This window comes from Tachyglossus aculeatus, chromosome 9, assembly GCF_015852505.1.
Source record: "Tachyglossus aculeatus isolate mTacAcu1 chromosome 9, mTacAcu1.pri, whole genome shotgun sequence".
In the NCBI taxonomy this organism is placed as follows: Eukaryota; Metazoa; Chordata; class Mammalia; order Monotremata; family Tachyglossidae; genus Tachyglossus; species Tachyglossus aculeatus.
The window spans coordinates 61,902,997-61,930,951 of NC_052074.1; the positions used below are offsets into that span (position 1 = coordinate 61,902,997).

Sequence of the window (27,955 nt, forward strand, 5' to 3'; positions counted from 1 at the left end):
AAGGGGGAGACAGAGAACAAAACCAAACATACTAACAAAATAAAATAAATGGAATAGATATGTACAGGTAAAATAAATAGAGTAATAAATATGTACAAACATATATACATATATACAGGTGTATATCATATCATAACGATGTACTATCATAACGATTGTATCTGTTAAGAGTTTACTGTGTGCCAGGCACTGTACTAAGCGCTGGGGTGGATACAAGCAAATAATAATAATAATGTTGGCATTTGTTAAGTGCTTACTATGTGCAAAGCACTTTTCTAAGCACTGAATCGGGTTGGACACAGTCCCTGTCCCATGTGGGGTTCGCATTTTACAGATGAGGTAACTGAGGCCCAGAGAAATAAAGTGTCTTGCCCAAGGTCACACAGCAGATAAGTGGTGGAGCCGGGTTTAGAGCCCGAGATCTGCTGATTCCCAAGGCCGTGCTCTATCCACTAGGCCAAACTGCTTTATGATGCTCCTGAAGTTGTTTCATTTTTGCCACAGGTTGACGAACCCTCCTGGGTCACAGCTTTCTGTACAGATTTATTACTCTATTTATTTTACTTGGACATATTTACTATTCTATTTATTTTGTTCACGATGCGCAGAGAGCTATAATTCTATTTGTTCTGACGATTTTGACACCTGTCTACATGTTTGGTTTTGTCGTCTGTCTCCTTCTGGACTGTGATCCCGTTGTTGGGTAGGGACCGTCTCTATACGTTGCCGACTTGTACTTCCCAAGCGCTTAGTACGGTGGGTGTCCAGACAGTCCAGGTGTCTGCCCCTCTCCCCCTGATATGGGGGTGGAGAGGCGATGTCGGGTCCTCTTAGGTGCCGTCGGTGGCCGTGTTACCTGTGATGAGCCAAAGTATTAACCGTTTGGTGGTTCTGAAACTCGGGTCAGCTCAATAACTGGGATGAAGAAGCATTAACTCCCTAATAAAACTTCTCTGAACTGCATTAGTCAGTCATTCAGTCGTATTTAATGAGCGCTTACTGTGTGCAGACAGCTGAACTAAGAGGAGAGGACAGTAGAACAGACGCATTCTCTGCCCACAACCAGCTTACATTCTAGAGGGTGAGAGAGACATTGTTATTTAATTTATAATTAAATTATTTAATTATTCAACATAATTTAATTATTTATTTATAATAAATGACAGTCTTTTAGACTGTGAGCCCACTGTTGGGTAGGGACTGTCTCTATATGTTGCCAACTTGTACTTCCCAAGCGCTTAGTACAGTGCTGTGCACACAGTAAGCCCTCAATAAATATGATTGATGATGACAGGTATAATAATAATAACGGTATTTGTTAAGCGCTTACTATGAGCAAAGCGCTGGGGGGATACAAGGTGATCAGGTTGTCCCACGCGGGGCTCGCAGCCTTCATCCCCATTTTACAGATGAGGGAACTGAGGCTCAGAGAAGTGTATGTACATAAGTGCCGTGGGGCCGGGAAGAGGGAGGAATAAAGGGAGCGACCCGGGATGACGTGGAAGCACCAAGGGAAGATATAAAACACAGATCAGTCGCTGCCCCTGTGCCCAAATGGAGCTCAGAGTAGGAGGAGATCAGGTGACTTATCCCCATTTTATTGATGAGGGAACTGAGACACAGAGAGGTTGAGTGACTTTCAATCATTCAATCGTATTTATTGAGTGCTTTCTGTGGGCAGAGCACTGTACTAAGTGGCAGAGTACAATACAACGATAAACAGGCACATCCCCTGCCCACAACAAGTTTACAGTCCAGAGGAGTGTAAGTGACTGTAAAACATTAAGTGACTTGCCCAAAATCAGTGGAATTTCTTGAGGGCTTACTGTGTGCCACAATCATTCATTCTTATTTATTGAGCGCTTACTTTTGCAGAGCACTATATTAAGCGCATGGGAAAGTAAAATATAGCAATAAAGAGAGACAATCCCTGCCCACAGTGAGCCCACTGTTGGGTAGGGACTGTCTCTATGTGTTGCCAATTTGTACTTCCCAAGCACTTAGTACAGTGCTCTGCACATAGTAAGCGCTCAATAAATACGATTGATGATGATGATGATGGGGCAGGGAGGTGGGGGAGACAGTAAAAGTAAATAAAATGACAGATCTGTACATAGATGCTGTGAGGCTGGGAGGGGAGATGAATAAAGGGTGCAAATCAGGGTGATGGGAGATGGTGGAAGATGCAGCATGTCGTAGTGGATAGAGCCAGGGCTTGGGAGTCAGAAGGTCATGGGTTCTAATTCCGCCCCACCACTCGCCTGCTGTGTGACCCTGGGCAAGTCACTTCACTTCTCCAGGCCTCAGTTCCCTCAGCTGGAAAATGGTGACTGAGATTGTGAGCCCCACGCTGTCGGGTAGGGACCGTCTCTATGTGTTGCCAACTTGGACTTCCCAAGCGCTTAGTCCAGTGCTCTGCACACAGTAAGCGCTCAATAAATGCGATTGAATGAATGAATGAATGACAGGGGCTGTGTCCGACCCGATTTGCTTATATCCACCCCACTGCTTAGTACAGTGCCTGGCACATAGTAAGCGCTTAACAAATACCTCAATTATTATTATAATTATGAGGGAAAGTGGGGCTTCTAGACTGTGAGCCCACTGTTGGGTAGGAAATGTCTCTATATGTTGCCAACTTGTACTTCCCAAGCGCTTAGTACAGTGCTCTGCACACAGTAAGAGCTCAATAAATGATTGATTGATTGATTGATTAGGGAAGGCCTCATGGAGGAAATGGGCCTTCAATAAGGTTAAATGGGGGGGTTATTGTCTGACGGACTGGGGGAGGGAGGGCGTTTTATTATGATTATCATAAATATAAATCATAATTTATTATCACGATTATTATTATTCATGATCAGAGAAGCAGCGTGGCTTAATGGAAAGAGCACGGGCTTTGGAGTCAGAGGTCAGGGGTTCAAATCCCAGCTGCACCATTTGTCAGCTGTGTGGCTTTGGGCACGTCACTTCACTTCTCTGGGCCTCAGTTACCTCATCTGTAAAATGCGGATTAAGACTGGGAGCCCCCCGGGGGACAACCTGATCACCTGGTAACCTCCCCAGCTCTTAGAACAGTGCTTTGCACATAGTAAGCGTTTAATAAATGCCATAATTATTACTTTTATTATTATTATTATCATCATCATCATTATTAGCATCCTGGCTCTACCCATTGAACCACACTGCCCCTAGGCACTTCCGGCGCGGGGCCTGGCCGCCGTTTTCCCGCCTCCTTCAGGTCACGTGGTCCGCAAGGCCCGCCCTGGCCCCGCCCACTCGGCGCGCGCCGGTCGCCATGGCGACCTGCCGGCCACACCCACCCTTCGGATCCGGGTCGAACCCGGATGTGGGCGGGGGACGCCACGTCAGCCTTCTCCCCCTCCCCGTCGTCGGCCCCTCCCGCCGGGCCCCGTGCGCCTGCGCAGTCACGCCCGGCCGGCCCCGTCCCCCTCCGCGCGCGCACGCGCATGCGCAGACACGCTTCGGCCCAGGACCCACCAAGTGCTGGGCTAATAATAATTCATTCATTCATTCACTCATTCATTCAATCGTATTTATTGAGCGCTTACCTTGTGCAGAGCACTGTACTAAGCGCTTGGGAAGTACAAGTTGGCAACACATTGAGACGGTCCCTACCCAACAGCGGGCTCACAGTCTAGAAGGGGGAGACAGACAACAAAACAAAACATATTAACAAAATAAAATAGAATAAACATGTTCAAATCAAATAAATTCATTCATTCAGTCGTATTTATTGAGCGCTTACTGTGTGCAGAGCACTGTACTAAGCGCTTGGGAAGCACAAGTGGGTAACACATAGAGACGGTCCCTACCCAACAGCGGGCTCACAGTCTAGAAGGGGGAGACAGACAACAAAACAAAACATATTAACAAAATAAAATAAACAGAATAAACATGTTCAAATCAAATAAATTCATTCAGTCGTATTTATTGAGCGCTTACTGTGTGCAGAGCACTGTACTAAGCGCTTGGGAAGCACAAGTGGGCAACACATAGAGACAGTCCCTACGCAACAGCTGGCTCACAGTCTAGAAGGGGGAGACAGACAACAAAACAAAACATTTTAACAAAATAAAATTAATAGAATCATCATCATCATCAATCGTATTTATTGAGCGCTTACTATGTGCAGAGCACTGTACTAAGCGCTTGGGAAGTACAAATTGGCAACATATAGAGACAGTCCCTACCCAACAGTGGGCTCACAGTCTAAAAGGGGGAGACAGAGAACAAAACCAAACATACTAACAAAATAAAATAGAATAGATATGTACAAATAAATTAAGTAAATAAATAGAGTAAAAAAATATGTACAAACATATATACATATATACAGGTGCTGTGGGGAAGGGAGGGAGGTAGAATAAACATGTACAAATCAAATAAATTCATTCATTCATTCAGTCGTATTTATTGAGTGCTTACCTTGTGCAGAGCACTGTACTAAGCGCTTGGGAAGTACAAGTGGGCAACACATAGAGACGGTCCCTACCCAACAGTGGGCTCACAGTCTAGAAGGGGAAGACAGAGAACAAAACAAAACATATTAACAAAATAAAATAAATAGAATAAAAATGTATAAGTAAAATAGAGTAATAAATATGTACAAACATATATACAGGTGCTGTGGGGAGGGGAGGGACCGTCTCTATATGTTGTCAACTTGGACTTCCCAAGCGCTTAGTACAGTGCTCTGCACACAGTAAGCGCTCAATAAATACAACTGAATGAATGAATGAATTCTTTCCTCTCTGTCTATCTCCATCTCTCTTCTGTTTTCTTTGTTTTGTCTCTAGACCGTCTCTAGATGTTGCCGACTTGAACTTCCCAAGCGCTTAGTACAGTGCTCTGCACACAGTAAGCGCTCAATCAATACAATTGAATGAATGAAGGAGGTAAGGCCGGGGGGATGGGGAGGGGGAGAGGAAGGAGGGAGGGATGGGGAGGGGGAGAGGAAGGAGGGAGTTCAGTCTGGAAAGGCCTAGTGAAGTTACGTTGCCAACTTGTCCTTCCCAAGCGCTTAGTACAGTGCTTTGCACACGGTAAGCACTCAATCATCATCATCATCAATCGTATTTATTGAGCGCTTACTATGTGCAGAGCACTGTACTAAGCGCTTGGGAAGTACAAGTTGGCAACATATAGAGACAGTCCCTACCCAACAGTGGGCTCACAGTCTAAAAGGGGGAGACAGAGAACAAAACCAAACATACTAACAAAATAAAATAGGATAGATATGTACAAGTAAAATAAATAAATAGAGTAATAAATATGTACAACCATATATACATGTGCTGTGGGGAAGGGAAGGAGGTAAGACGGGGGGGATGGGGAGGGGCAGAGGAAGGCGGGATTTGAACCCATGACCTCTGACTCCAAAGCCCGGGCTCTTTCCGCTGAGCCACAATGCTTCTCAATAAATACGAATGAATGAATGAATGAAGGAGGTAAGGCCAGGGGGATGGGGAGGGGGGGATAGGGAGGGGGAGAGGAAGGAGGGGGCTCGGTCTGGAAAGGCCTATGTGAAGTTAAGTTAACAACTTGTCCTTCCCAAGCGCTTAGTACAGTGCTCTTTACACAATAAGCGCTCAACAAATACGACAATGAATGAAGGAGGTAAGGCTGGGGGAAAGGGGAGGGGACTCAGTCTGGGAAGGCCTAATCAATCAATCAATCATATTTATTGAGCACTTACTGTGTGCAGAGCACTGTACTAAGCGCTTGGGAAGTACAAGTTGGCAACATCTAGAGACAGTCCCTACCCAACAGTGGGCTCACAGTCTAAAAGGGGGAGACAGAGAACAAAACCAAACATACTGACAAAATAAAACAAGTAGAATAGATATGTACAAGTAAAATAAATAAATAGAGTAATAAATATGTACATACATATATACAGGTGCTGTGGGGAAGGGAAGGAGATAAGATGGGGGGATGGAGAGGGGGACGAAGGGGGAGAGGAAGGAAGGGGCTCGGTCTGGGAATGAATAGAATAGATATGTACAAGTAAAATAGAGTAATAAATATGTACAAACATATATACATACATATATACAGGTGCTGTGGGGAAGGGAAGGAGATAAGATGGGGGGGATGGAGAGGGAGAAGAAGGGGGAGAGGAAGGAAGGGGCTCAGTCTGGGAATAAATAGAATAGGTATGTACAAGTAAAATAAATAAATAGAGTAATAAATATGTACAAACATATATATATATATATATATACAGGTGCTGTGGGGAAGGGAAGGAGGTAAGATGGGGGGATGGAGGAGGGGGAGAGGAAGGAAGGGGCTCAGTCTGGGAAGGCCTCCTGGAGGAGGTGAGCTCTCAGCAGGGCCTTGAAGGGAGGAAAAGAGCTAGTTACGTTTCCACCCAGTCCTTCCCAAGCGCTTAGTCAGGGCAAGCGCTCACTAAATACGGTTGAATGAATGACCCAATCCCCTTCCCGCGCGGGGCTCCCCGGGCCCCGCCCCTTTCCCACGCGGGCGGGGGCGTCCGCCTGCGCAGACACGCCCCGGGGCACGCCCCCCGCGCGCGCGCGCGAGGGTGCGCCTGCGCAGACACGCCCCGGGACCGGCCCCTCCCGCGCGCGCGCGGGCGCGCCTGCGCAGACGCGCCCCGGGGCCGGCCCCTCCCCGCGCGCGCGGGGGTGCGCCTGCGCAGATACGCCCTCAGCCCGCTCCCGCCTCCTCCCCGCGCGCATGCGCGCGGCCTGAGGGGAGCTTCGCACCGCCCTTCGACGCCTCCTGCTCCTCCTCCTCCTCATCTTCTTCATCTTCCTCCTCCTCATCTTCCTCCTCGGCCCCGCCCCGGTAAGATCCCCCCCTCCCCCCCCACACACACACCACACTGTGCGAACCGTTATGCTGCCCACTTGTCCTTCCCAAGCGCTCAGTACAGTGCTCTGCACACAGTAGGCGCTCAATAAGTACGATTGAATGAATGAATGAGTGAAAGTTAGGCGGCTTTCCCAGGCGCCCAGCACTGCCCTGATTGCTGTGGTAATGATAATAATATAAATGATAGCATTTATTAGGCGCTTAGAACAGTGCTTTGCCCATAGTAAGCGCTTAACAAGTGCCATCATTATTATTAGGCGCTTACTATGTGCCAAGCGCCGGGGAGGTTAACCAGGCCAGCAGGTTCATTCATTCAGTCGTATTTATTGAGCGCCTGCTGTGGGCAGAGCACTGTACTAAGCGCTTGGGAAGTCCAAGTTGGCAACACATAGAGACGGTCCCTACCCAACATTCATTCATTCAGTCGTATTTATTGAGCGCCTACTGTGTGCAGAGCACTGTACTAAGCGCTTGGGAAGTCCAAGTTGGCAACATATAGAGACGGTACCTACCTAACATTCATGCATTCATTCAGTCGTATTTATTGAGCGCCTACTGTGTGCAGAGCGCTGGACTAAGCGCTTGGGAAGTCCAAGTGGGCAACAGATAGATTGAGACGGTTCCTACCCAATATTCATTCATTCAGTCGTATTTATTGAGCGCCTACTGATTGCAGAGCACTGTACTAAGCGCTTGGGAAGACCAAGTCGGCAACAGATAGGTTGAGACGGCCCCTACCCAGCATTCATTCATTCAGTCGTATTTATTGAGCGCCTACTGTGTGCAGAGCACTGTACTAAGCACTTGGGATGTCCAAGTTGGCAACATATAGAGACGGTCCCTACCCAACATTCATGCATTCATTCAGTTGTATTTATTGAGCGCCTACTGTGTGCAGAGCGCTGGGACTAAGCGCTTGGGAAGTCCAAGTCGGCAACAGATAGATTGAGACGGTCCCTACCCAGCATTCATTCATTCAGTTGTATTTATTGAGCGCCTACTGTGTGCAGGCCACTGTACTAAGCGCTTGGGATGTCCAAGTTGGCAACATATAGAGACGGTCCCTACCCAACATTCATGCATTCGTTCAATCATATTTGTTGAGCGCCTACTGTGTGCAGAGCGCTGGACTAAGCGCTTGGGAAGTCCAAGTCGGCAACAGATAGATTGAGATGGTCCCTACCCAACATTCATTCATTCAGTCGTATTTATTGAGCGCCTACTGTGTGCAGGGCACTGTACTAAGCGCTTGGGATGTCCAAGTTGGCAACATATAGAGACGGTCCCTACCCAACATTCATTCATTCAGTCGTATTTATTGAGCACCTACTGTGGGCAGAGCGCTGGACTAAGCGCTTGGGAAGTCCAAGTCGGCAACAGATAGATTGATACGGTTCCTACCCAATATTCATTCATTTAGTCGTATTTATTGAGCGCCTACTGTGTGCAGAGCACTGTACTAAGCGCTTGGGAAGTCCAAGTTGGCAACATATAGTACGGTCCCTACCCAACATTCATGCATTTATTCAGTCATATTTATTGAGCACCTACTGTGTGCAGAGCGCTGGACTAAGCGCTTGGGAAGTCCAAGTCGGCAACAGATAGATTGAGACGGTCCCTACCCAGCATTCATTCATTGTCGTATTTATTGAGCGCCTACTGTGTGCAGGGCACTGTACTAAGCGCTTGGGAAGTCCAAGTTGGCAACATATAGTACGGTCCCTACCCAACATTCATGCATTCATTCAATCGTATTTATTGAGCACCTACTGTGTGCAGAGCGCTGGACTAAGCGCTTGGGAAGTCCAAGTCGGCAACAGATAGATTGAGACGGTCCCTACCCAATACTCATTCATTTAGTCGTATTTATTGAGTGCCTACTGTGTGAGGAGCGCTGCACTAAGCGCTTGGGATATCCAAGTTGGCAACATATAGAGACAGTCCCTACCCAACATTCATTCAGTCATATTTATTGAGCGCCTACTGTGGGCAGAGCGCTGGACTAAGCGCTTGGGAAGTCCAAGTGGGGCAACAGATAGATTGAGACTGGTCCCCTACCCAACATTCATTCATTCATTCGTATTTATTGAGCACCTACTGTGTGTGCAGGGCACTGTACTAAGCGCTTGGGATGTCCAAGTTGGCAACATATAGAGACGGTCCCGTACCCAACGACTCATGCATTCATTCAGTCGTATTTATTGAGCGCCTACTGTGTGCAGAGCCCTGGACTAAGCGCTTGGGAAGTCCAAGTCGGGCACCAGATAGATTGAGACGGTTACTACCCAGCATTCATTCATTCAGTCGTATTTATGAGCGCCTACTTGTGTGCAGAGCGCTGTACTAAGCGCTTGGGATGTCCAAGTTGGCAACATATAGAGACAGTCCCTACCCAGCATTCATTCAGTCATATTTATTGAGTGCCTACTGTGGGCAGGGCGCTGGACTAAGCGCTTGGAAAGTCCAAGTCAGCAACAGATAGATTGAGACGGTCCCATACCCAGCATTCATTGTTTCAGTCGTATTTATTGAACGCCTACTGTGTGCAGGGCACTGTACTAAGCGCTTGGGATTCCAAGTTGGCAACATATAAGAGACAGTCCCTACCCCAACATTCATTCAGTCAGTCGTATTTATTGAGTGCCTACTGTGTGCAGGGCACTGTACTAAGCGCTTGGGAATGTCAAGTTGGCAACATATAGAGACTGGTCCTACCCAGCATTTGTGCATTCATTCAGTCGTATTTATTGAGTGCCTTACTGTGTGCAGAGCTCTGGAACTAAGCGCTTGGGAAGTCCCAGTCGGCAACAGATAGATAGAGACGGTTCACTACCCAGCTTTCATTCATTCCAGTCGTATTTATTGAGCGCCTACTGTGTGCAGAGCACTGGTACTAAGCGCTTGGGAAGTCCAAGTTGTCAACATATAGAGGACCGGGTCCCTACCCCAACATTCATGCATTCATTCAATCGTATGTACTGAGCGCTTACTGTGTGCAGAGCACTGTACTAAGCGCTTGGGAAGTCCAAGTCGGCAACATAGAAAGACAGTCCCTACCCAACAGCGGGCTCACAGTCTAGAAGGGGGAGACAGACAACAAAACAAAACATATTAACCAAATAAAATCAACAGAATAAATATGTACACTTCACTTCTCTGAGCCTCAGCTCCTTCATCTGTAAAATGGGAATTGAGACTGTGAGCCGCACGTGGGACAAGGACCGTGTCCAACCCGATTTGCTCGTCTCCACCCCAGTGCTTAGTACAGTGCCTGGCACATAGTAAGTGCTTAAATACCATCATCGTTACTATTATTGAGATCGGCACAGTCCCTGCCCCACGTGGAGCTCACACTCTTAATCTTATTTTACAGATGAGGTAACCAAGGGCCAGAGAAGTGAAGGGACTTGCCCAAGGTCACATAACAGACAAGGGGCAGAGCTGGGATTAGAACCCATGACCTTTCACCTCCTCCAGGAGGCCTTCCCAGACTGAGCCCCTTCCTTCCTCTCCCCCTCGTCCCCCTCTCCATCCCCCTATCTTACCTCCTTCCCTTCCCCACAGCACCTGTATATATGTTTGTACATATTTATTACTCTATTTATTTATTTTACTTGTACATATCTATTCTATTTATTTTATTTTGTTAGTATGTTTGGTTTTGTTTTCTGTCTCCCCCTTTTAGACTGTGAGCCCACTGTTGGGTAGGGACTGTCTCTATATGTTGCCAACTTGTACTTCCCAAGCACTTAGTCCAGTGCTCTGCACACAGTAAGCGCTCAATAAATACGATTGATTGATTGATTGATGACCTTCTGACACCCAGGCTCTGGCCACCGAGTCAAGCTGCTTCTCCTTGGGGACAGTAGCATAAAAGGCTCTTGTCCTGTTCTTGGAGAAGGGAGACGGTGGAATTGTCAGCACCTTTCCCCCAGCCAGTCTCTGCTCATAATCCATCCACGGGATTGATTTAGAGAGCTTACTACATGGGGAGCACTGTATTAAGCATTTGGGAGAGGTAGTAGCCATGCTCCCTTCTTTTATTGAGCGCCCTTCTGCGTCGCCCTTGCCCTTGGATTCCAAGAGGCCTTCCCAGACTGAGCCCCACTTTTCTTCATCTCCCCGTCCCATCCGCGTCAATCAATCAATCGTATTTATTGAGCGCTTACTGTGTGCTAAGCGTCGCCCTGACTTGCTCCCTTTGCTCTCCCCCGTCCCAGCCCCACAGCACTGAATGTATAAGTCTGTAATTTTATTTATTTGCATTGACGTCTCTCTCCCCCGCACTAGACTGTGAGCTCCTTGCGGGCAGGGAATGTCCCTGTTTATTGCCGTATTGTACTTTCCCCAGTGCTTAGTACGGTGCTCTGCACACAGCGCTCAATAAATACGATTGAATGATTTTGCACACTTTATTCATTCCTTTTTCGTCCCCATAGCACTCAGGTATGTGTCTGTAATTTATTTGTATTAATGTTTGTCTCCCCCTCCAAATTTGTAAGCTCTTGTTGGCGGGGAACGTGTCTACCCACTCTGCTACTCTACTTTATTCTCCCAAATAGTACAGTGCTCTGCACACAGTAAGCACTTAGTAAATGCAGTTGATTGAGTGCTTCCTATGTAAAGAGCACTGTACTGAGTGCTTGGGAAAGTACAGTACATCAGACAACTGATTCACCAAACATTCATAAACATACAGTAGTATTTATTGAGCCCTTATTGTCTGCAGAGCACTGTACTAAACGTGTGAGAGAGAACAAGAGTTAATAGAGAGGATCCTTGCCGTCAAGGAGACTTTACAGCCAGCACCACGCTGTAAAGTGAATTTTTCACAAATCCCTCACCACAGTCTTGTCGTGGACTATCGTCTAATCCAGCCGGTAGCCAGGACAGCCATTTGGGGGGGAAAAAAAGCCACACAATCAGAGGTTATGATTTTCATAAGGAATGTTTGGATCCGAAGTTTAATATTGGTTGCTGTTTTGCCACTGATCTCCTCTTTTCAATCTCGGTATTTGCAGATGTCATCACTTTCCTCAAATGTTTCATTGGGTCAAAGAGAAAGGGAATAAGATCAGAGCCGGGCAGGTTCCAAATAAGAGACAAATTTTTATCGTTATGAATGTGACAGCAATTAAAAGTATTAAAGCACCAGGTGCCCAGGCTTGTATAGTCAATAAGTAGATAGGGCTGTGGGAGCTCAAACGAGGTGAATTTCATGGTTTGGGGAACTATTGTCTGTAATTTGAAGTGTAATGCTTGAGACTGAAAGTTGGAGTTTTTCAATGTAGTAGAATTAAAATGTTTGAACCATGAGTGCCTTTTTTAGTTTATATCTCTAGATACAGTCTGTTCTTATGTCAATAAAAATATGGGTAGAGTCAGAGGTAGTATAGTTTTCATTTATGGTATTTAAAACTCTTTCAAACATAAGCTTTCCTTAGAGAATTTGGGAGGGACTGTCAATGGGGAAATTGCACACCATTATTTAAAGGAGTTGGGGATTTTATAACCTTCTCCTAAAAAGTTGATGCGGTTATTTGATAAGCAAATAAGGCAATGACCCCGAGAGTTACACCTTCTTACACTTGCTTGATTTCCTTCCTTTAGGTTGACGTTTTTTCAGTACAACCTTCCTGACTTCAACGTTCAAGTGGTGTCGACTGAAACACCCCGAAATCGACCCCAGAATTTAAAATAAACAAGATTTGTGAATTCCTTGGACCAATGTGAATCATATGAAAAAGAAAAAGGCACAATGGAGGTCCTTTTTAACAGAGGAGGCCGTGTTGGAGATTTTAAACGGATTGGATTATATTTGTTAATTTTAATATATCATATTGCTTCGGTTTGCACTGATCAAGATTATTATGGTCTACTTGGAGTATCGAAAGAAGCAAATAGTAGAGAAATAAGACAAGCTTTCAAGAAGTTGGCGTTAAAATTACATCCAGATAAAAACCAGGTAGGTGAAAGTTACTCCCGAAGTGTCTAACAAAGTAATCTACAAGGAAATTATTTCAATTAAAACTAAAAAAGTAATCAAACTCATTTGAAAATATATATGGTTTTGTTCCTTTTTTTGAAAATTAAGTAATGAATGCTTAAACTGCCACCAAAAGTTAAAACTTTGATTCATGAATATAATCGAAGAAGTTGAATTTAATGAGTAGTTAGCTAGAGCCGAAGGCGCTGTAAGTTCCAGTAGTGTTCACCTGTCAGGCCGATTATATTAATAATTAGTTACCATTTAACAAATTGCAGTCTAGCAGTTGTAGAAGGATGTATTTACTGCTAAACACCTTTTGAAAAGATAAATACGATCTCATTTTAGGCCTTATAGTAGCATGCACGGTAGCAAATTTTAAAATGTTATTCACTTTACCGAACTAATTGCAATTACTAAAGCCGGTAAATCTGAGCTGGTGAAGGTAGAAAGTAATATATTTGCACAATTTGTAAACATTAAAGGACAATCAGAATGTTTTTTTGGCAGAATAATCAAAAAAACAAATCAGTTTTTTTTATGCACAATGCACTGCAATATAGTTATAGTTTATCTTTAGTCTTTAAATTGCTGCAGTATGAGCATATGGGCTCTCTCATATAGAAATTTATTCCAAGCCATCTTTAGCAAGAGTTGTGTAGAAGAAATGCCGATTATGGTTTCCCTGTTCACTCTAAATACTCATTGTTATTTTTCTCTATCTCGAGATAGAAAAAAAAAATCTTGTTTTATGTGCTTTTCAAAGTTATCTATCCCATTTCATTTGATATAGTTTTAAAAAATAATTGATCTTTAAATAGGCTTATTTTGAAACATCCAATAGCGCTCGGTCCTTTTCCAACTCTTCCACCAGGAAAGAACTCATATTTCATAGTTGACTCTTTTAAAAAATGCCCTCATTTATGAATTGGCAGAGTAAATGTAAAACCTTGCCCTCCCAAATAGTGTATTTTCTGTCCAGCCATGTCTGATGATGGGCAGGGAGTGGGTCTGTTTAGTGTTCTGTTGTACTCTCCCAAGCGCTTAGTACAATGCCGTGCACACAGTAAGTGCTAAATAAATATGATTGAATGACTGAATGAAAAACTCATTTCTCTGACCCTCTTCTGATTCCTTTAGTATGGCTGGGAGAGTTTAGGGGATTATTTTTAACAGGGTCATGTAGTATTCTTTCACATGAATAATCTTGAAATTACCAGGATTTCTTGGAACAGTACAATTAAAAAATAACACTCATAAATTTGAGGGGCTAGACTACAGCTTCAGAATAACGAATCCATAGCTAACCTGTATGGTTTGAATTTTATAGAATGACCCAAATGCCCATGAAAATTTTTTGAAAATCAATAGAGCATATGAAGTATTAAAAGATGAAGATCTTCGAAAAAAGTATGATAAGTATGGAGAGAAAGGACTCGAAGATAATCAGCAAGGAGGTCAATATGAAAGCTGGAATTTTTACCGCTATGATTTTGGTAAGGTAACATGGTGTGAAATGTGTTTATCACAGTTGAAACCCTTTAGAAGTTAATCTGCAAGGGTTCTATTTTTTTGTTTCCTAGTCACCTTACGTAGCACTTCTTAACTTGAGTCTCCCGTTGACTTGATTGTTTAAAAATAGAAACTCCCAAAGTCCAGACTACTTGGGATTTACATATACCCGTGGTTTTTTTCCCTAATTTCTGCATTACATTTTTTCCCCAAAGATCATTAGAGTCTTTTATTCCAGGAAACAAAATTCACCATATTAACACAGCTTCATAAACCTCTGTATATGTGTTAGAATTTCTGACCAATCTTCTCCTGTCTTGACTCTTGAATGGCAGAAGAACTTCAAAGAAAGCTATGGAGAGGAGCAATCCAGAGGCCAAATTCTTCACCCGGATTTTGGGTGACCCACCCTCTTCTCCCCCACTAAGTTTCCTCCTGCTATTTCTCTCATTCTGCCTCTCCCAAGGATCCCAAGGCTGAATCACCCTTACTTTACCTCTGATCTAACTATAAACTCAGGGTGCCAATATGATTTCTCAGAGTCTCGAGGGTGGCGGTGTGACTTCCCTCCCAAGTCTCACTGGAAAATGGGCTTGATTTCCCGAGTTCCAGGTTCCGGACTTCTGAGGAGGCTCTGAATACTTTGGAGATGAAGAGCAAAGTCAGAAGGACTCAAGTGTTTTTATACCATTTTGGAAAGTAGAGGGGGATCGTGACAGTCTTATGAGATTCCGGGCGAAGCCAGCCTTGAACTCAAGAAGGAAGCGTGTTTTGGGAGCATGCCTTGAAAGCTTTTGCATTTTCACATCTTGGGCTATCCAAAATAGACCCTCTCTCTTTGGCCCAAGGATATTATAAAAGTCCAGGGACAAACAAGATTAAGCTTCCATTTTGAAACTACCAAGAATATATTCGAAGCAATTTTATTTCACTATCCCCAGTTGCATTCTAAAGTCAGAATTTCCAACTCCACCTCATGGGATACAAATGGCTGGTGCTCAGATTTTTTTTTTCCAATACATATGATTTTTCAAGAAACTCATGAGCTCCTTTAACCTCGCACGTGCCGAGTTTTACACTTGGGACAACCAGGTTTTTCTAATAATAAAACAAATCACATTAAAATTCTGAAATGGTAGTAAGTCATGGTGTATCTGATATATTTCTCCCTTTTGTATGAAAGCTCCTTCACCTTAGTCAATGAAAATTTATTAAGCATTGGCTTAAAGGTTCTTTCCCAGTACCTTTTCCAAACATACACATCAGCTTTCTTCATTCACTCCTTCAGTAGTCTGCATTCTTTCCTCCTCCCGAGCACTCTGCCTCTAACTCTTGCTCATACTGTCCTTCTTGTCAGGTTTTTTTTCCCCTTTCAAATCTGCCAGACCCCAACTCTTCCCCCTTTTAGAACCCTCATTAAATTTTTACTTTCAAGAAGCCTTCCCTGGTTGCTTCCTGTGGGACTAAGATATTCTCTCCCCCCCACACCTCCAGCATATATGAATTTACACCTGTCCTCAGCACTGAAGTGTGATCAGATGTTCATTTGATTATTTGGGGATTGCTGTAGTGATACACCTGCTTTTTTAAAATAATTTGATATGTGGCCATTTGAACTCAGTAAGTCCAACTTCTTTGCATTGTAGCTTTAAGCCTCAAAGCCCATATTGGATTTAGACTTGATACTTTTTGGTGTATCACTTTTAATTAATTTTGGGGGTCTGTTTTGTTTTTTGTTTTTTTTTAATTAGGTATCTATGATGACGATCCTGAAATCATAACATTAGATAGAGGGGAATTTGGTAAGTTGATCTTTTCAAAAACAGTTACCAAGTATTGGGCTTCTTTCTCATCCTTTGCTATCTTATAAATGTTTTACTAGGACAGCCCATAAAGTGAAAAATCTGTATTATTCTTACCTGCTCTCATTTCTTTTATGTTTCTTTAAATTTGGTAGCAGAGTACTCCAAGCAATCAGTCAAAGCTATTTATTGAGCGTTACTGCGTACAGAGCACTGTACTGCCAAATTGTCATTACTGGATTATCAGATCAACGGTCCTTCCAACCCGTGTTCTGCCTCTCCCAGTAGCAATAGGGTGTTTGGAAGAACACTGTTAATTGGTGATTGGTACAGTGCTGTGCACACAGTAAGCACCTAATAAGTAGAATTGATTGACTGATTGATTGACCATCTGTGGGCCAGGCTAAGAGACCAGCCAAATATAAGCTGCATGTCCTCAGTACTACTTCTGTGTCACTCTGACACTTGGATTTGCCCCCTTTATTCGCCCCCCTCCCTCAGCCCCATGGCACTTCGGTACATTTCCGTAATGTATTTATATTCATGTCTGTCTCCCCCTCTAGACTGTAAGCTCATCGAGGGCAGGGAATGTGCCTATCAACTCTATAATACTGTAATAATAATCCTAATTATGGTATTTGTTAAGCGCTTCTTATGTGCTAAGCACTGTACTGGGCTCTGGGGAAGATACAAGATAATCAAGTCAGACACAGTCTCTGTCCCACATAGGGCTCACAGTCCTCCCCCCACGTGCTTAGTACAGTGCTCTGCACACAGTAAGCGCTCAATAAATAGGATTGATTGATTAAGCCATTCACACTCAACTCAGGCTGCAACAGGATCATTAGAGGAGCCATGTTAATTGGTGATATAAGGTGTAATATTGCGCCACGGTTGGAAAATAAACCGAACCATTCAGTGGTTCATATTCCTTCAGAATATCTTTTCTTTTCCATTTTTGTCTCCCAAGTGCTTAGTACATGCTCAGCACACAGTAAGCACTCAATAAATAAAATTGGTTGAGGCCCAAAAATGCAAATACGCTTAATAGTGAAACTGTAAAATTAAGTTAACACTTCAGGTTAAATCAAAGCAAGAGCGACATTATATATAAAGTAGTTGCTCCTTTAGTTGATAGACTCAGTTATCTTAAATCAAGTGATTTCTGCCAAGGCCAGGAGCTGGCTCAAAATATGTATTCATTTCAGGTTGCCAAGATTGTTACATCTCCCTATCTCTGAATTCTATCAAGGATAAAAGTAGTAACCACTATTAGAAAACAATCTCTGTGCCAAAAGGGAAAAAAGAAAACAAAAGTGACTTACAATGAAGTATATTAAACATTGACTTTGAGATGAGGAAAAGACATGCCATCAATAGAAGCAAATCTGGGGGTAAAATTCAAGATTTCAAGAAGTCCTAGAGGGTTTGTTATCTTTGGGTGCAATAAATGTCCTTTCTCATACTCCACATCCCATAATTTAATTATAGTGAAGAAGAAAAGAAATCAAGCTCGTAGTACAGTGCTTTGCACACAGTAAGTGCTCAATAAATACAATTGAGTGACATCTTCCTCCCTTGACCTGAGCCCAGCCAGTCCGTTATGAATTTGCAGCTTCCATGCTTCTTTCTGAGGTTTAGATTCTTCCTGAAATTTGAAGAGCGGTGCTAATTAAATTGACCTTCTTTGGAAGGTAAATGGAGTAAATATATATTTTAACTTTCCAGCTGTTAAGCAAACATCAAAGCAAGTATTTGTTAGGGTGGCCATTCCCTTCTTGTGTTCATTTCTTGACTGTTCAGTTTGCTAAATTCTTGCGGTCCTTGTGGTTCTGAGTTATGGGGGTGGCTCATTGTGTGCTTCTAATGCTACAGTATAAATTGGCAGATCAATCAGTGGCATTTACTGAGCGCTTACTGTGTGTAGAGCATTCTGCTAACTACTTGGGAGAGTACAGTGTGACAGAGTCGACAGACATGTTCCCTCCTCACCGGCAGCTGACAGTCAAGAGGGGAGACAGATATTAATATAAATGAATAAATTACGGCTACGTGCATAAGTAAATGCCATTGGATTGACTGAAGGGTGAATACCAAGTGCTTAAAAAATGCTGATAAAAACCGCTCCAATAGGCAAAATTGTATGAGGTTATTTTGCAAGGTCTATAAAGTGAATTGCTTACTGAATACACAGTTTTTGTTTAGTGAGTCAGAGCCTCGTTTCAGTTAACACGCTCTTGGAAATCAGAATTCAGTACATAGGATTGTTAAAACAGTATGCTTATGAACTCTGCTTTTTGACAAGCCTCTAACCTAAACATAAAAAGTGTCATTTGTGGTGATCTGGACCCATTGCTTCAGGTACATATAAGAAATGTAAGGAATCTGTGTTTATAAGTCCCTTTGTCATAATAATGGAGACGAGTAGGCTGAAAAGAAGAAAAATGACCAAAGATCTGTAGAATTCACGTTGAACTGAATCTGGTTTTGCGTGTGTATTTTAGATGCAGCTGTTAATTCTGGAGAGCTGTGGTTCGTCAATTTCTATTCTCCCCGTTGTTCACACTGTCACGATTTGGCTCCAACGGTATGTATTTCTCTCACGTTTTGATCGGTGCTGTTTGACGAAATACATTGTTTCCATTTTAACCTACGGTTCTTCGGGGTCATTTGTTCCATCACGAGTAATTGAAAATAGATCACGAGTAATTGAAAATAGATATCAGAAGTAGTTTGCTCTTCACAGTCACTCAAGTGTTGTTTCGGGTTTTTTTCCTTTTCTTAAAATCATTTTCGGTGGAAAGAACATGGGCTTTGGAGTCAGAGGTCATGGGTTCAAATCCCAGCTCCGCCACATGTCAGCTGTGTGACTTTGGGCAAGCCACTTAACTTCTCTGTGCCTCAGTTACCTCATCTGGAAAATGGGGACTGTGAGCCCCCGTGGGACAGCCTGATCACCTTGTAACCTCCCCAGCGCTTAGAACAGTGCTCTGCACATAGTAAGCGCTTAATAAATGCCATCATTATTATTATTGTAGTATTATTTTTTGCAAAAGTAACCATTCAGGATGCTTCAGAAAAAAATACAACATATGAGCATGCCATAAATTTTCTTTTTTCGTAGTGGAGGGACTTTGCTAAAGATATGGATGGACTGATTCGCATCGGAGCCGTCAACTGCGGTGACGATAGGATGTTGTGCAGAATGAAAGGAATAAACAGTTATCCGAGTCTCTACATTTTCAAGTCTGGAACGGTGAGACATTAAGCTAGCGCTTCTGAAAGCGAAGGCATACAGAAGAAAATTAAAAGTAAATGTGGAGGGTTCTCCCAAGTGCGTACTACGATGCTCTGCACCTAATAAGCGCTCAGTAGATAGCATTGTTAGCTGAGTGAACACCAAAAAATTTAGACATGATTAAAAAGAATCCATTTGTAATAAAACTCAACTCGGCTATAATCTATAGTTTAAAAAATTTTATTGTGTATGGCAAAAAAAACCTTTTAAAATACAATTAGCCTGTCTTTCATTTTTCTTCAAACTGTGAAATTTTTTAACTTGTTTGATTTTTGGTTAATATTTAATTTTAAGAAGCGTTTTAAAGTATGAAAAAATAATTTTGAAAATGAAGCGAAGTTTATAGCCCCTTTTGACATTTCTTCAAATGTGAATTTGTTTCTGAAATTTCTGGTTCCCCTTTATAGAGAATTTGAAAATTAACATGAAATTCTTCCATTTACCAGTATGATTTTCCTTGTAGATCATTTGTAGATCCTGCCGTGAGAAGTTTTCATTACTAAATGTGCAGGCAACCGTTAATTGCAGTTTTTCTGCAGTGGATTATAGCTAGTTAAGACAGAAATGTAGTACTTAATTTGATCCTGACATTCACATTTCTATTTACATGTACAAATGTTGAATTGACATTTATACAATAAGGATCCACCTTTCTTAAACATTCAGTACGTTGATACAGGCTAGATTTGGGCATTTTTTAAACCAAAACTTACGTCATTTAATTTATTTTAGAAACTAAGGTATTTGAATGTTGGAAATTTTGCAAAAAGAGGATTTTTAATTTTTTTTTAACCTCAATTCTTTATAGAATCCAGTGAAGTATTACGGAGACAGAACAAAGGAGAATTTAGTGAGTTTTGCCATGCAGTACGTCACGACCACAGTAACAGAATTACGGGCAGGTAATTTTTATCACCTTTCAGTGCAAGCTGAGAGTCTTTTATTTACTACTAGGAAAAAGAAGCCTCCCTTCACTCTGAAATTGTACTAAATGTGTAATTTAGTGAATTTGAGAGGGGTAGTAAATATTTTAGTAGTTACATGTTTATTACAGATTTTGTTTTTATGGCCACATGTTACTGGTATTGCTTGCTGTTCTACTGGACAGCAGAGTTTGGATGAATTAGGGGTGACATGGAAAAGGAGACTATCTTTAAAACATGGATTATAAACTAGTGAACACCATAGGTCCAAAAAAATGTTCTATATCAAGGAATACACTGTTTTCAAAATGTTGTTTTTTCCAGGTCACACTTCATATTTTTATTCCCGGCCTTGTCACTGACTCTGTCTGTAACTTGGCTTAAATTAGTTATCTACTCTTGAGGCTCTATCTGCCTGACCGTGGAAATGTGTCCTTAATGTGTATTACCTCCTGTGAAGTGAGAGCATCAACAAATTATATCCAGGATTGTGATGGTGCTTAATGCACGTCCATATAGAATAGTATCTTGTAAACATAATTGTTCTCAAATGAATTTTGTGTTTAGAAAAGTGCTGTTCTAAAATTAAGTGGGGATTAATGTCTGGAGTTTTAATTGGCAGTAAATAATTTTTCTCCCAGTAGTGTTAAGTTAATTCAAGAAGGTGGTATTCAGTTGAGACTGGAGCTCTGATCTCACCGAATTATAAAATGTAATTTTTATAATGAATTGCAAAAGAAACAAGCACAGATATTCGGAAAACCAATTTCCTCTTTTTTTTTTTTTTAAAGGGAATTTTGTTAACGCCATCCAAACTGCTTTTGCCTCTGGTGTCGGTTGGCTCATCACCTTTTGTTCCGAGGGAGGAGGTAACGATGCAATTTCATTTTACCAATAATTGTATTTTGCTGTTTTGACAGTATTTAGAGAAGGACAAATTCTGGCAGTAGCGCTTAATATCATTTTTCTTTCAAGATTACCTCCAGGTAACTTGAATAACCTCAAAATAATTTTTATCGACAGTAAACGTCTTTAATGTCTATTTTTACGCTAGAGTGGTTTTATATTTTAAGAGAAAATTTTCAGTTGAGTTTCACTGTCTCGATCCCACAGTTGTGAGTAGCTAATTGCACCAGGAAGTAGGAAGTACAGTAAGCTTTTTAGTCCTTAATGTAGACGTGGCACATCGGCGATCTTTGCCAAAAAATACTAGTTGCTGTATTCCGGATTGATCATCACCCCTGTCCCAAGTCCATCTAAATACTCAAGCTTTCCATTTACGGAGTAATATAATCAGTGAGTGCATTTGTAAGCTCTGTTGAAGTTCCACCTTCCCCCAACTAGCCTTTTTTTTTTTCTACAAGCACTTATTCCACAATCATCAGCCTGAGTGCTGCACTCGAAATCCATTTTATTTGTTCATTTACTTTGAGGCCGTCTTATTTTTGTAGGCCTCACCTACAATGTTGGTCCGGAGGAAAGAGTTCCTTTCTGGCAATCGGGAGACCTGTGCAGTCTCGCCCATCCGTGGCGCAGGTTTCCAATTGAAGATGAGATGGATAATGCCCAAACAGGAGTCCTGAACAACTGGCCAACATCATAAAAAATAATGAAAATTGTGGTATTTGTTAAGCACTTCCTTTGTGCCAGGCACTGTACTAAGCACTGGGGTAGATACAAGCTAATCAAGGTAGAAACAGTCCCTGTCTCACCTGGGACTCACAGTCTCAATCTCCATTTTCTGGATGAGGAACCGAGGCCCAGAGAAGTGAAGTGACTTGTCCAAGGTCACACGGCAGACAAAAGGAGGAGCCGGGGTAATTATAATAATAAGACTCTGAGCCGTATGTGGGACAGGGACTGTGTCCAATCCGATTATCTTGTATCTGCCCCAGCACTTAGTACAGCACTTGGCATGTAGTAATAATAATAAGGGTGGTATTTAAGCGCTTACTGTGTGTCAGGGATTGTACTAAGCGCTGGGGTGGATATAAGCAAATCAGGTTGGATGCGGTCCCCATCCCACATGGGGCTCACAGTCCTAATCTCCATTTTCCAGATAAGGGAACTGAGGCCCAGAGAAGTGAAGTGACTTGCCCAAGGTCACACAGCAGACAAAAGGAGGAGCTGGGATAATTATAATAATAATAATCAGACTCTGAGCCGTATGTGGGACAGGGACTGTGCCCAATCTGATTATCTTGTATCTACCCCAGCGCTTAGTACAGTGCTTGGCATGTAGTAATAATACTAAGGGTGGTATTTAAGTGCTTACAATGTGCCAGGCATTGTACTAAGCCCTGGGGTGGGTATAAAGCAAATCAGGTTGGACACGGTCCCTGTCCCACATGGGGGGCTCACAGTCCTACTCTCCATTTTCCAGATGAGGGAACTGAGGCCCAGAGAAGTGAAGTGACTTGCCCAAATTCACACGGCAGACAAAAGGAGGAGCCGGGATAATTATAATAATAAGACTGAGCCGTATGTCGGACAGGGACTGTGTCCAATCTGATTATCTTGTATCTACCCCAGCGCTTAGTACAGTGCTTGGCACATACTAATAATAATAAGGGTGGTATTTAAGCGCTTACTATGTGTCAAGGATTGTACTAAGCGCTGAGGTGGATATAAGCAAATCAGGTTGGACATGGTCCCTGTCCCACATGGGGGGCTCACAGTCCTAATCTCCATTTTCCAGATGAGGGAACTGAGGCCCAGAGAAGTGAAGTGACTTGCCCAAATTCACACGGCAGACAAAAGGAGGAGCCGGGATAATTATAATAATAATAAGACTGAGCCGTATGTGGGACAGGGACTGTGTCCAATCTGATTATCTTGTATCTACCCCAGCACTTAGTACAGTGCTTGGCACGTAGTAATAATAATAAGGCTGGTATTTAAGCGCTTACTGTGTGTCAAGGATTGTACTAAGCGCTGAGGTGGATATAAGCAAATCAGGTTGGACACGGTCCCTGTCCCACATGGGGGGCTCACAGTCCTAATCTCCATTTTCCAGATGAGGGAACTGAGGCCCAGAGAAGTGAAGTGACTTGCCCAAATTCACACGGCAGACAAAAGGAGGAGCCGGGATAATAATAATAATAATAATAAGACTCTGAGCTGTATGTCGGACAGGGACTGTGTCCAATCTGATTATCTTGTATCTACCCCAGCGCTTGGCATGTAGTAATAATAATAAGGCTGGTATTTAAGCGCTTGCTATGTGTCAGGGATTGTATAAGCGCTGGGGTGGATATAAGCAAATTAGGTTGGACACGGTCCGCATCCCACATGGGGGGCTCACAGTCCTAATCTCCATTTTCCAGATGAGGGAACTGAGGCCCAGAGAAGTGAAGTGACTTGCCCAAGGTCACACGGCAGACAAAAGGAGGAGCCGGGATAATTATAATAATAATAAGACTGAGCCGTATGTGGGACAGGGACTGTGTCCAATCTGATTATCTTGTATCTACCCCAGCACTTAGTACAGTGCTTGGCACGTAGTAATAATAATAAGGGTGGTATTTAAGCGCTTACTTTGTGTCAAGGATTGTACTAAGCGCTGAGGTGGATATAAGCAAATCAGGTTGGACACGGTCCCCGTCCCACGTGGGGGGCTCACAGTCCTAATCTCCATTTTCCAGATGAGGGAACTGAGGCCCAGAGAAGTGAAGTGACTTGCCCAAGGTCACACCCGGCGGGCCAGGGGTGGAGCCGGGATTAGAATCCAGGTCCCCTCACTCCCTGGCCTGTGCTCTCTCCGCTAAGTCACGCTGTTTCTCGTGGTCAGCAAACAGCAGAGCGGCGCCGGGACATCTGCCTTTCCCGTCACGGTGCCACGACATCGCATTGGCACTCTGCTGGGATCACTCTTCCTGGAAAAATCTACTGTGGGCAGAAGGACCTGGGTTCTAATCAATCAATCAATCAATCAATCGTATTTATTGAGCACTTACGGTGTGCAGAGCACTGTACTAAGCGCTTGGGAAGTTCTAGTCCCGGCTCCGCCGCTTGTCTGCTGGGTATGACCTTGGGCAAATAATAATAATAATAATAATGATGGTATTTGTTAAGCACTTACTATGTGCCAAGCACTGCCCTAAGCGCTGGACTTCTCCGGGCCTCAGTTCCCTCACCTCAAAAATGGTGATTAAGACAGTGAGCCCCATGTGGGACATGAACTGTGTCCAACCTGCTCCACATCCAGCACTTAGTACAGTGTCTGGCACATAGTAAGCGCTTAAATACCATAATTATTATTATTATTCTTGTTAGTAGTAGTATTACAACTGGGAGGGCTGCAAGGAGTTCAGGTAGAACCAGGTAAGCCCCTGGCACTATAATAAATCTAATAATAATAATAATGGCATTTATTAAGCGCTTACTATGTGCAAAGCACTGTTCTAAGCACTAGGGAGGTTACAAGGTGATCAGGTTGTCCCACGGGGGGCTCACGGTCTTAATCCCCATTTTACAGATGAGGTCACTGAGGCCCAGAGAAGTTAAGCGACTTGCCCAAAGTCACACAGCTGACAATTGGCAGAGCCGGGATTTGAACCCGTGACTTCTGACTCCAAAGCCCGGGCTCTTTCCACTGAGCCACGCTGCTTCTCATGCCAGTTTGAAACAATCTGTCCATGCCAGTTTGTCTTGAAGCCCGCAATCTGAAGCTCATCCTTATTAGCAGAGTAGGCTCTCGATGCTGATTTTTATTTCTGCAAATATTGAGTGTTTTGAGCTACAAAAATTCACTTTAGACCTTTATTACAGAGGAGACTTTTTGGAAAACTTCAAACAGAAATACATACTGTCTTTTATATTTGCATTTTAAGCAACTCACTCTGCCAGTATTGTATCGCGAATGCCATGAAAAGTGATGGTTAAAAAATACTATATGAGGCAGCGGCTTGAATTTTAAAAGAATGCGACATCTTAAACCACAAAGAAAAAAGCAGTTAACATCATAAATATGAAAACAGTCTAGAAATCAAGTCCTCTAGGCTTTTAAATCTATAATTGTTTCAACATATAACAGTTCATTAACTTTATTTCAGATTGTTTGTCTTCACAAACACGCCTTAAACTGGCTGGCATGTTGGTAAGCAATAATTCTTTTTTTTTTTTCCAAATATTTTTAATGATATTTGTTAAGCGCTTACTTCGTGCCAGGCACTATATTAAGCCCTACGGTAGAGACAAGATAATGAGGCTGGAAACGGTCCACATCCCACAGTCTTAATCCCCATTTTACAGATGTGGTTACTGAGGCACAGAGAAGTCAAATGACTTGTCCAAGGTCACAAAGATGACAAGACACGGAATTAGCCTTAGAGTCCGGGTCTCTGACTCCCAGCCCCGTGTTTTGTCCGTAAGGTCACAATACTTCCCGGTGCTTAAAGCAATGATTGGGAATTTTGGTGATTAAACATGTCAGCCAACTTAATAATAACTTGGAGAACTGATGTATATAGGAGCTGTTTTACCTTTCCCTTGAACAACACAGTGTGAAGACTGTATTCTGTAGAAAGTGCTCAGGGGCTGTAAAAATAAATATCTACCAGTAAAATAAATACCTACCAGTAAAAAAGATATCTACCAATGAAGCCAAAGTGAAAATCTGTTTGTTTCACGGGATTGCTAATAATTATCTGTCAAGTTACTGAAAGGTTTGAAAAAATTTATTTAGTGTAGTAAAGTGGCCAGCCTTCTGTTTCTCTTACTTTACAGTCCCTTCCCCATCCGCAATAATGGTTAAGTGATTTATTTTCAAACGGACTTCCATTTTTTTCTCTCTCTCTTTCTCTCTCTATTTTATTTCAGGACGGCCTCGTTAATGTAGGGTGGATGGATTGTGCCACCCAAGGGGAACTTTGTGATAATTTGGATATCACATCTAGCACCACAGCCTACTTTCCACCCGGCGCAACCTTGACTAATAAAGGAAGTGTTTTGGTACGAGTCCTTTTTAAACAATTTCGATGCACACGCTTTTGTTGCTGTTGAGGAAATGAAAGCGGTTCTTATGTATCTAACAGGAGTGCATATTTATCCGAGAAAGCAAATATTTAGTCACTGCTTTACATTTTTAACTTGTAAGGTGCTTGCTCTTGAGCTGAACTTCAAAACAGGAAAAGAGGCTTCTTGGTAGATAAACTTGAGGGTACTAAGGATAATTCTGAGATGAGAGCCTTTTTTTATGACATTTTGAAATATTTTTTGTCTTTCTCTTTCATAAAATCATAACCATAATTTCAGTATTCAAGTGTTTAGCTCAGAGTCTAAGTAGGAGGGAGAAGAGGTGTTGAGTCCCCATCTTTTGCAAATGAGGGAACTTGAGGTGCTGAGACATGAAATGACTTGTCCAAGTTCACACAGCCAATCAATGGCAGAGCTGGGCTTTTTTCCACCAGTCCACGCGGCACCACTTCCAAACTATTACTATCAAATACCTTCCTTGAAAGCAAGGCTGTGGGGAGTCATGGATGCTTTTAGACCAACCAAACAGGAGTGTCCGTTGAGCACCTACCAAATGCAGAGCAATTGAGCCAAGCACTTGAGAGTGTGAAATAGAAGTCAACTCCTCAAGGATTTGACAATCTACCAAGGGAGATAGACACAAACTAAAATTCAGACAGGCGGAAAGTGAGATTAGAAAGATGGACATGTGGATGACAAAGTGCTTGAAAAGTAGAGGATGTAAGTCGCCATCCAGAAATGCAAGTTGGTGGAAAAATGCTGAGGAGGTAGTTATGAGGCTATTAAGTATGGTGAGTTATTACTATATTAAGCATTTACTTTGTATCAAACACTGTACTAATTACCGGGGTGGATTCACAATAATCGGGCCAGACACAATCCCTGTCCCCTTTGGGGATTTACTGTCTAACTTTAAGGGAGGAAGATTTAATCTCCATTTTACAGATGAGGAAACTGAGGCAAAGTGACTTGCCCAAGCTCACACAGCAGGCACTGGCGGAGTCAGGATTAGAACCCAGGTCCTTTGTCCCCCAGGCCCATACTGGTTTTTTAAAATAAGATCTGGAAATTGGAGGACTCCGATGGGGGATAGAACGGTTTTGCAGGGTGAGAACCTGTGGGTGACAAAAACCTGTTAGGAGGTTTTCGCCAAGGAGTGGGTGAGGACGCAGGACGGTGACTAGTTATGGTGAGATCCAGGACGTTGTGTATGAATGAGTCAGGATGGAGCAAGAAGTCCGCAAAGTTAAATCGGGATTCCCACTGGGGTAGACCAGTTCGAAAATGTTCTTGAACAGACAGACTGCCAAAATTCTGTTCCAAGGATTCCGTCCAGATTAGGAAGTTGCATCCTGATGAAAAAAATTTCACCCTGAAACACGTGCCCATCTACTGATATTTATTGAACACTTTATCGAGTGCAGAGCACTGTACCGAGTGTTTGAGAGAGTGCTATAGCAGTAAGCAGTTGAGCTTAAATAGGAGGAAGAGGAGATTGAAAGGAAGAAAGTGTGATGGATTTGAAGAGGACGGGAATTCAGGCAGGAAGAAGGACATTACAAGGGGTCAGAAGCAGAAAATTTGGGGCACATCGAGG

The 27,955-nt window shown here is 42.9% G+C and overlaps 1 protein-coding gene across 1 annotated transcript in view; it reads left to right on the forward strand.

Moving 5' to 3' along the window:
- The first annotated feature begins 6,734 nt into the window (after positions 1 to 6,734).
- Positions 6,735 to 27,955, forward strand: part of DNAJC10 (DnaJ heat shock protein family (Hsp40) member C10) — a 39,633-nt gene continuing 18,412 nt past the window's right edge. The window contains exons 1-10 of the mRNA XM_038751355.1: positions 6,735 to 6,834; positions 12,472 to 12,826; positions 14,178 to 14,343; positions 16,111 to 16,161; positions 18,666 to 18,748; positions 19,286 to 19,417; positions 20,268 to 20,361; positions 21,174 to 21,251; positions 25,437 to 25,480; positions 26,203 to 26,334. Of these exons, the coding sequence (XP_038607283.1) occupies positions 12,620 to 12,826; positions 14,178 to 14,343; positions 16,111 to 16,161; positions 18,666 to 18,748; positions 19,286 to 19,417; positions 20,268 to 20,361; positions 21,174 to 21,251; positions 25,437 to 25,480; positions 26,203 to 26,334 (987 nt within the window). The 5' untranslated portion in view covers positions 6,735 to 6,834; positions 12,472 to 12,619. The remainder of the gene's footprint in view (positions 6,835 to 12,471; positions 12,827 to 14,177; positions 14,344 to 16,110; positions 16,162 to 18,665; positions 18,749 to 19,285; positions 19,418 to 20,267; positions 20,362 to 21,173; positions 21,252 to 25,436; positions 25,481 to 26,202; positions 26,335 to 27,955) is intronic.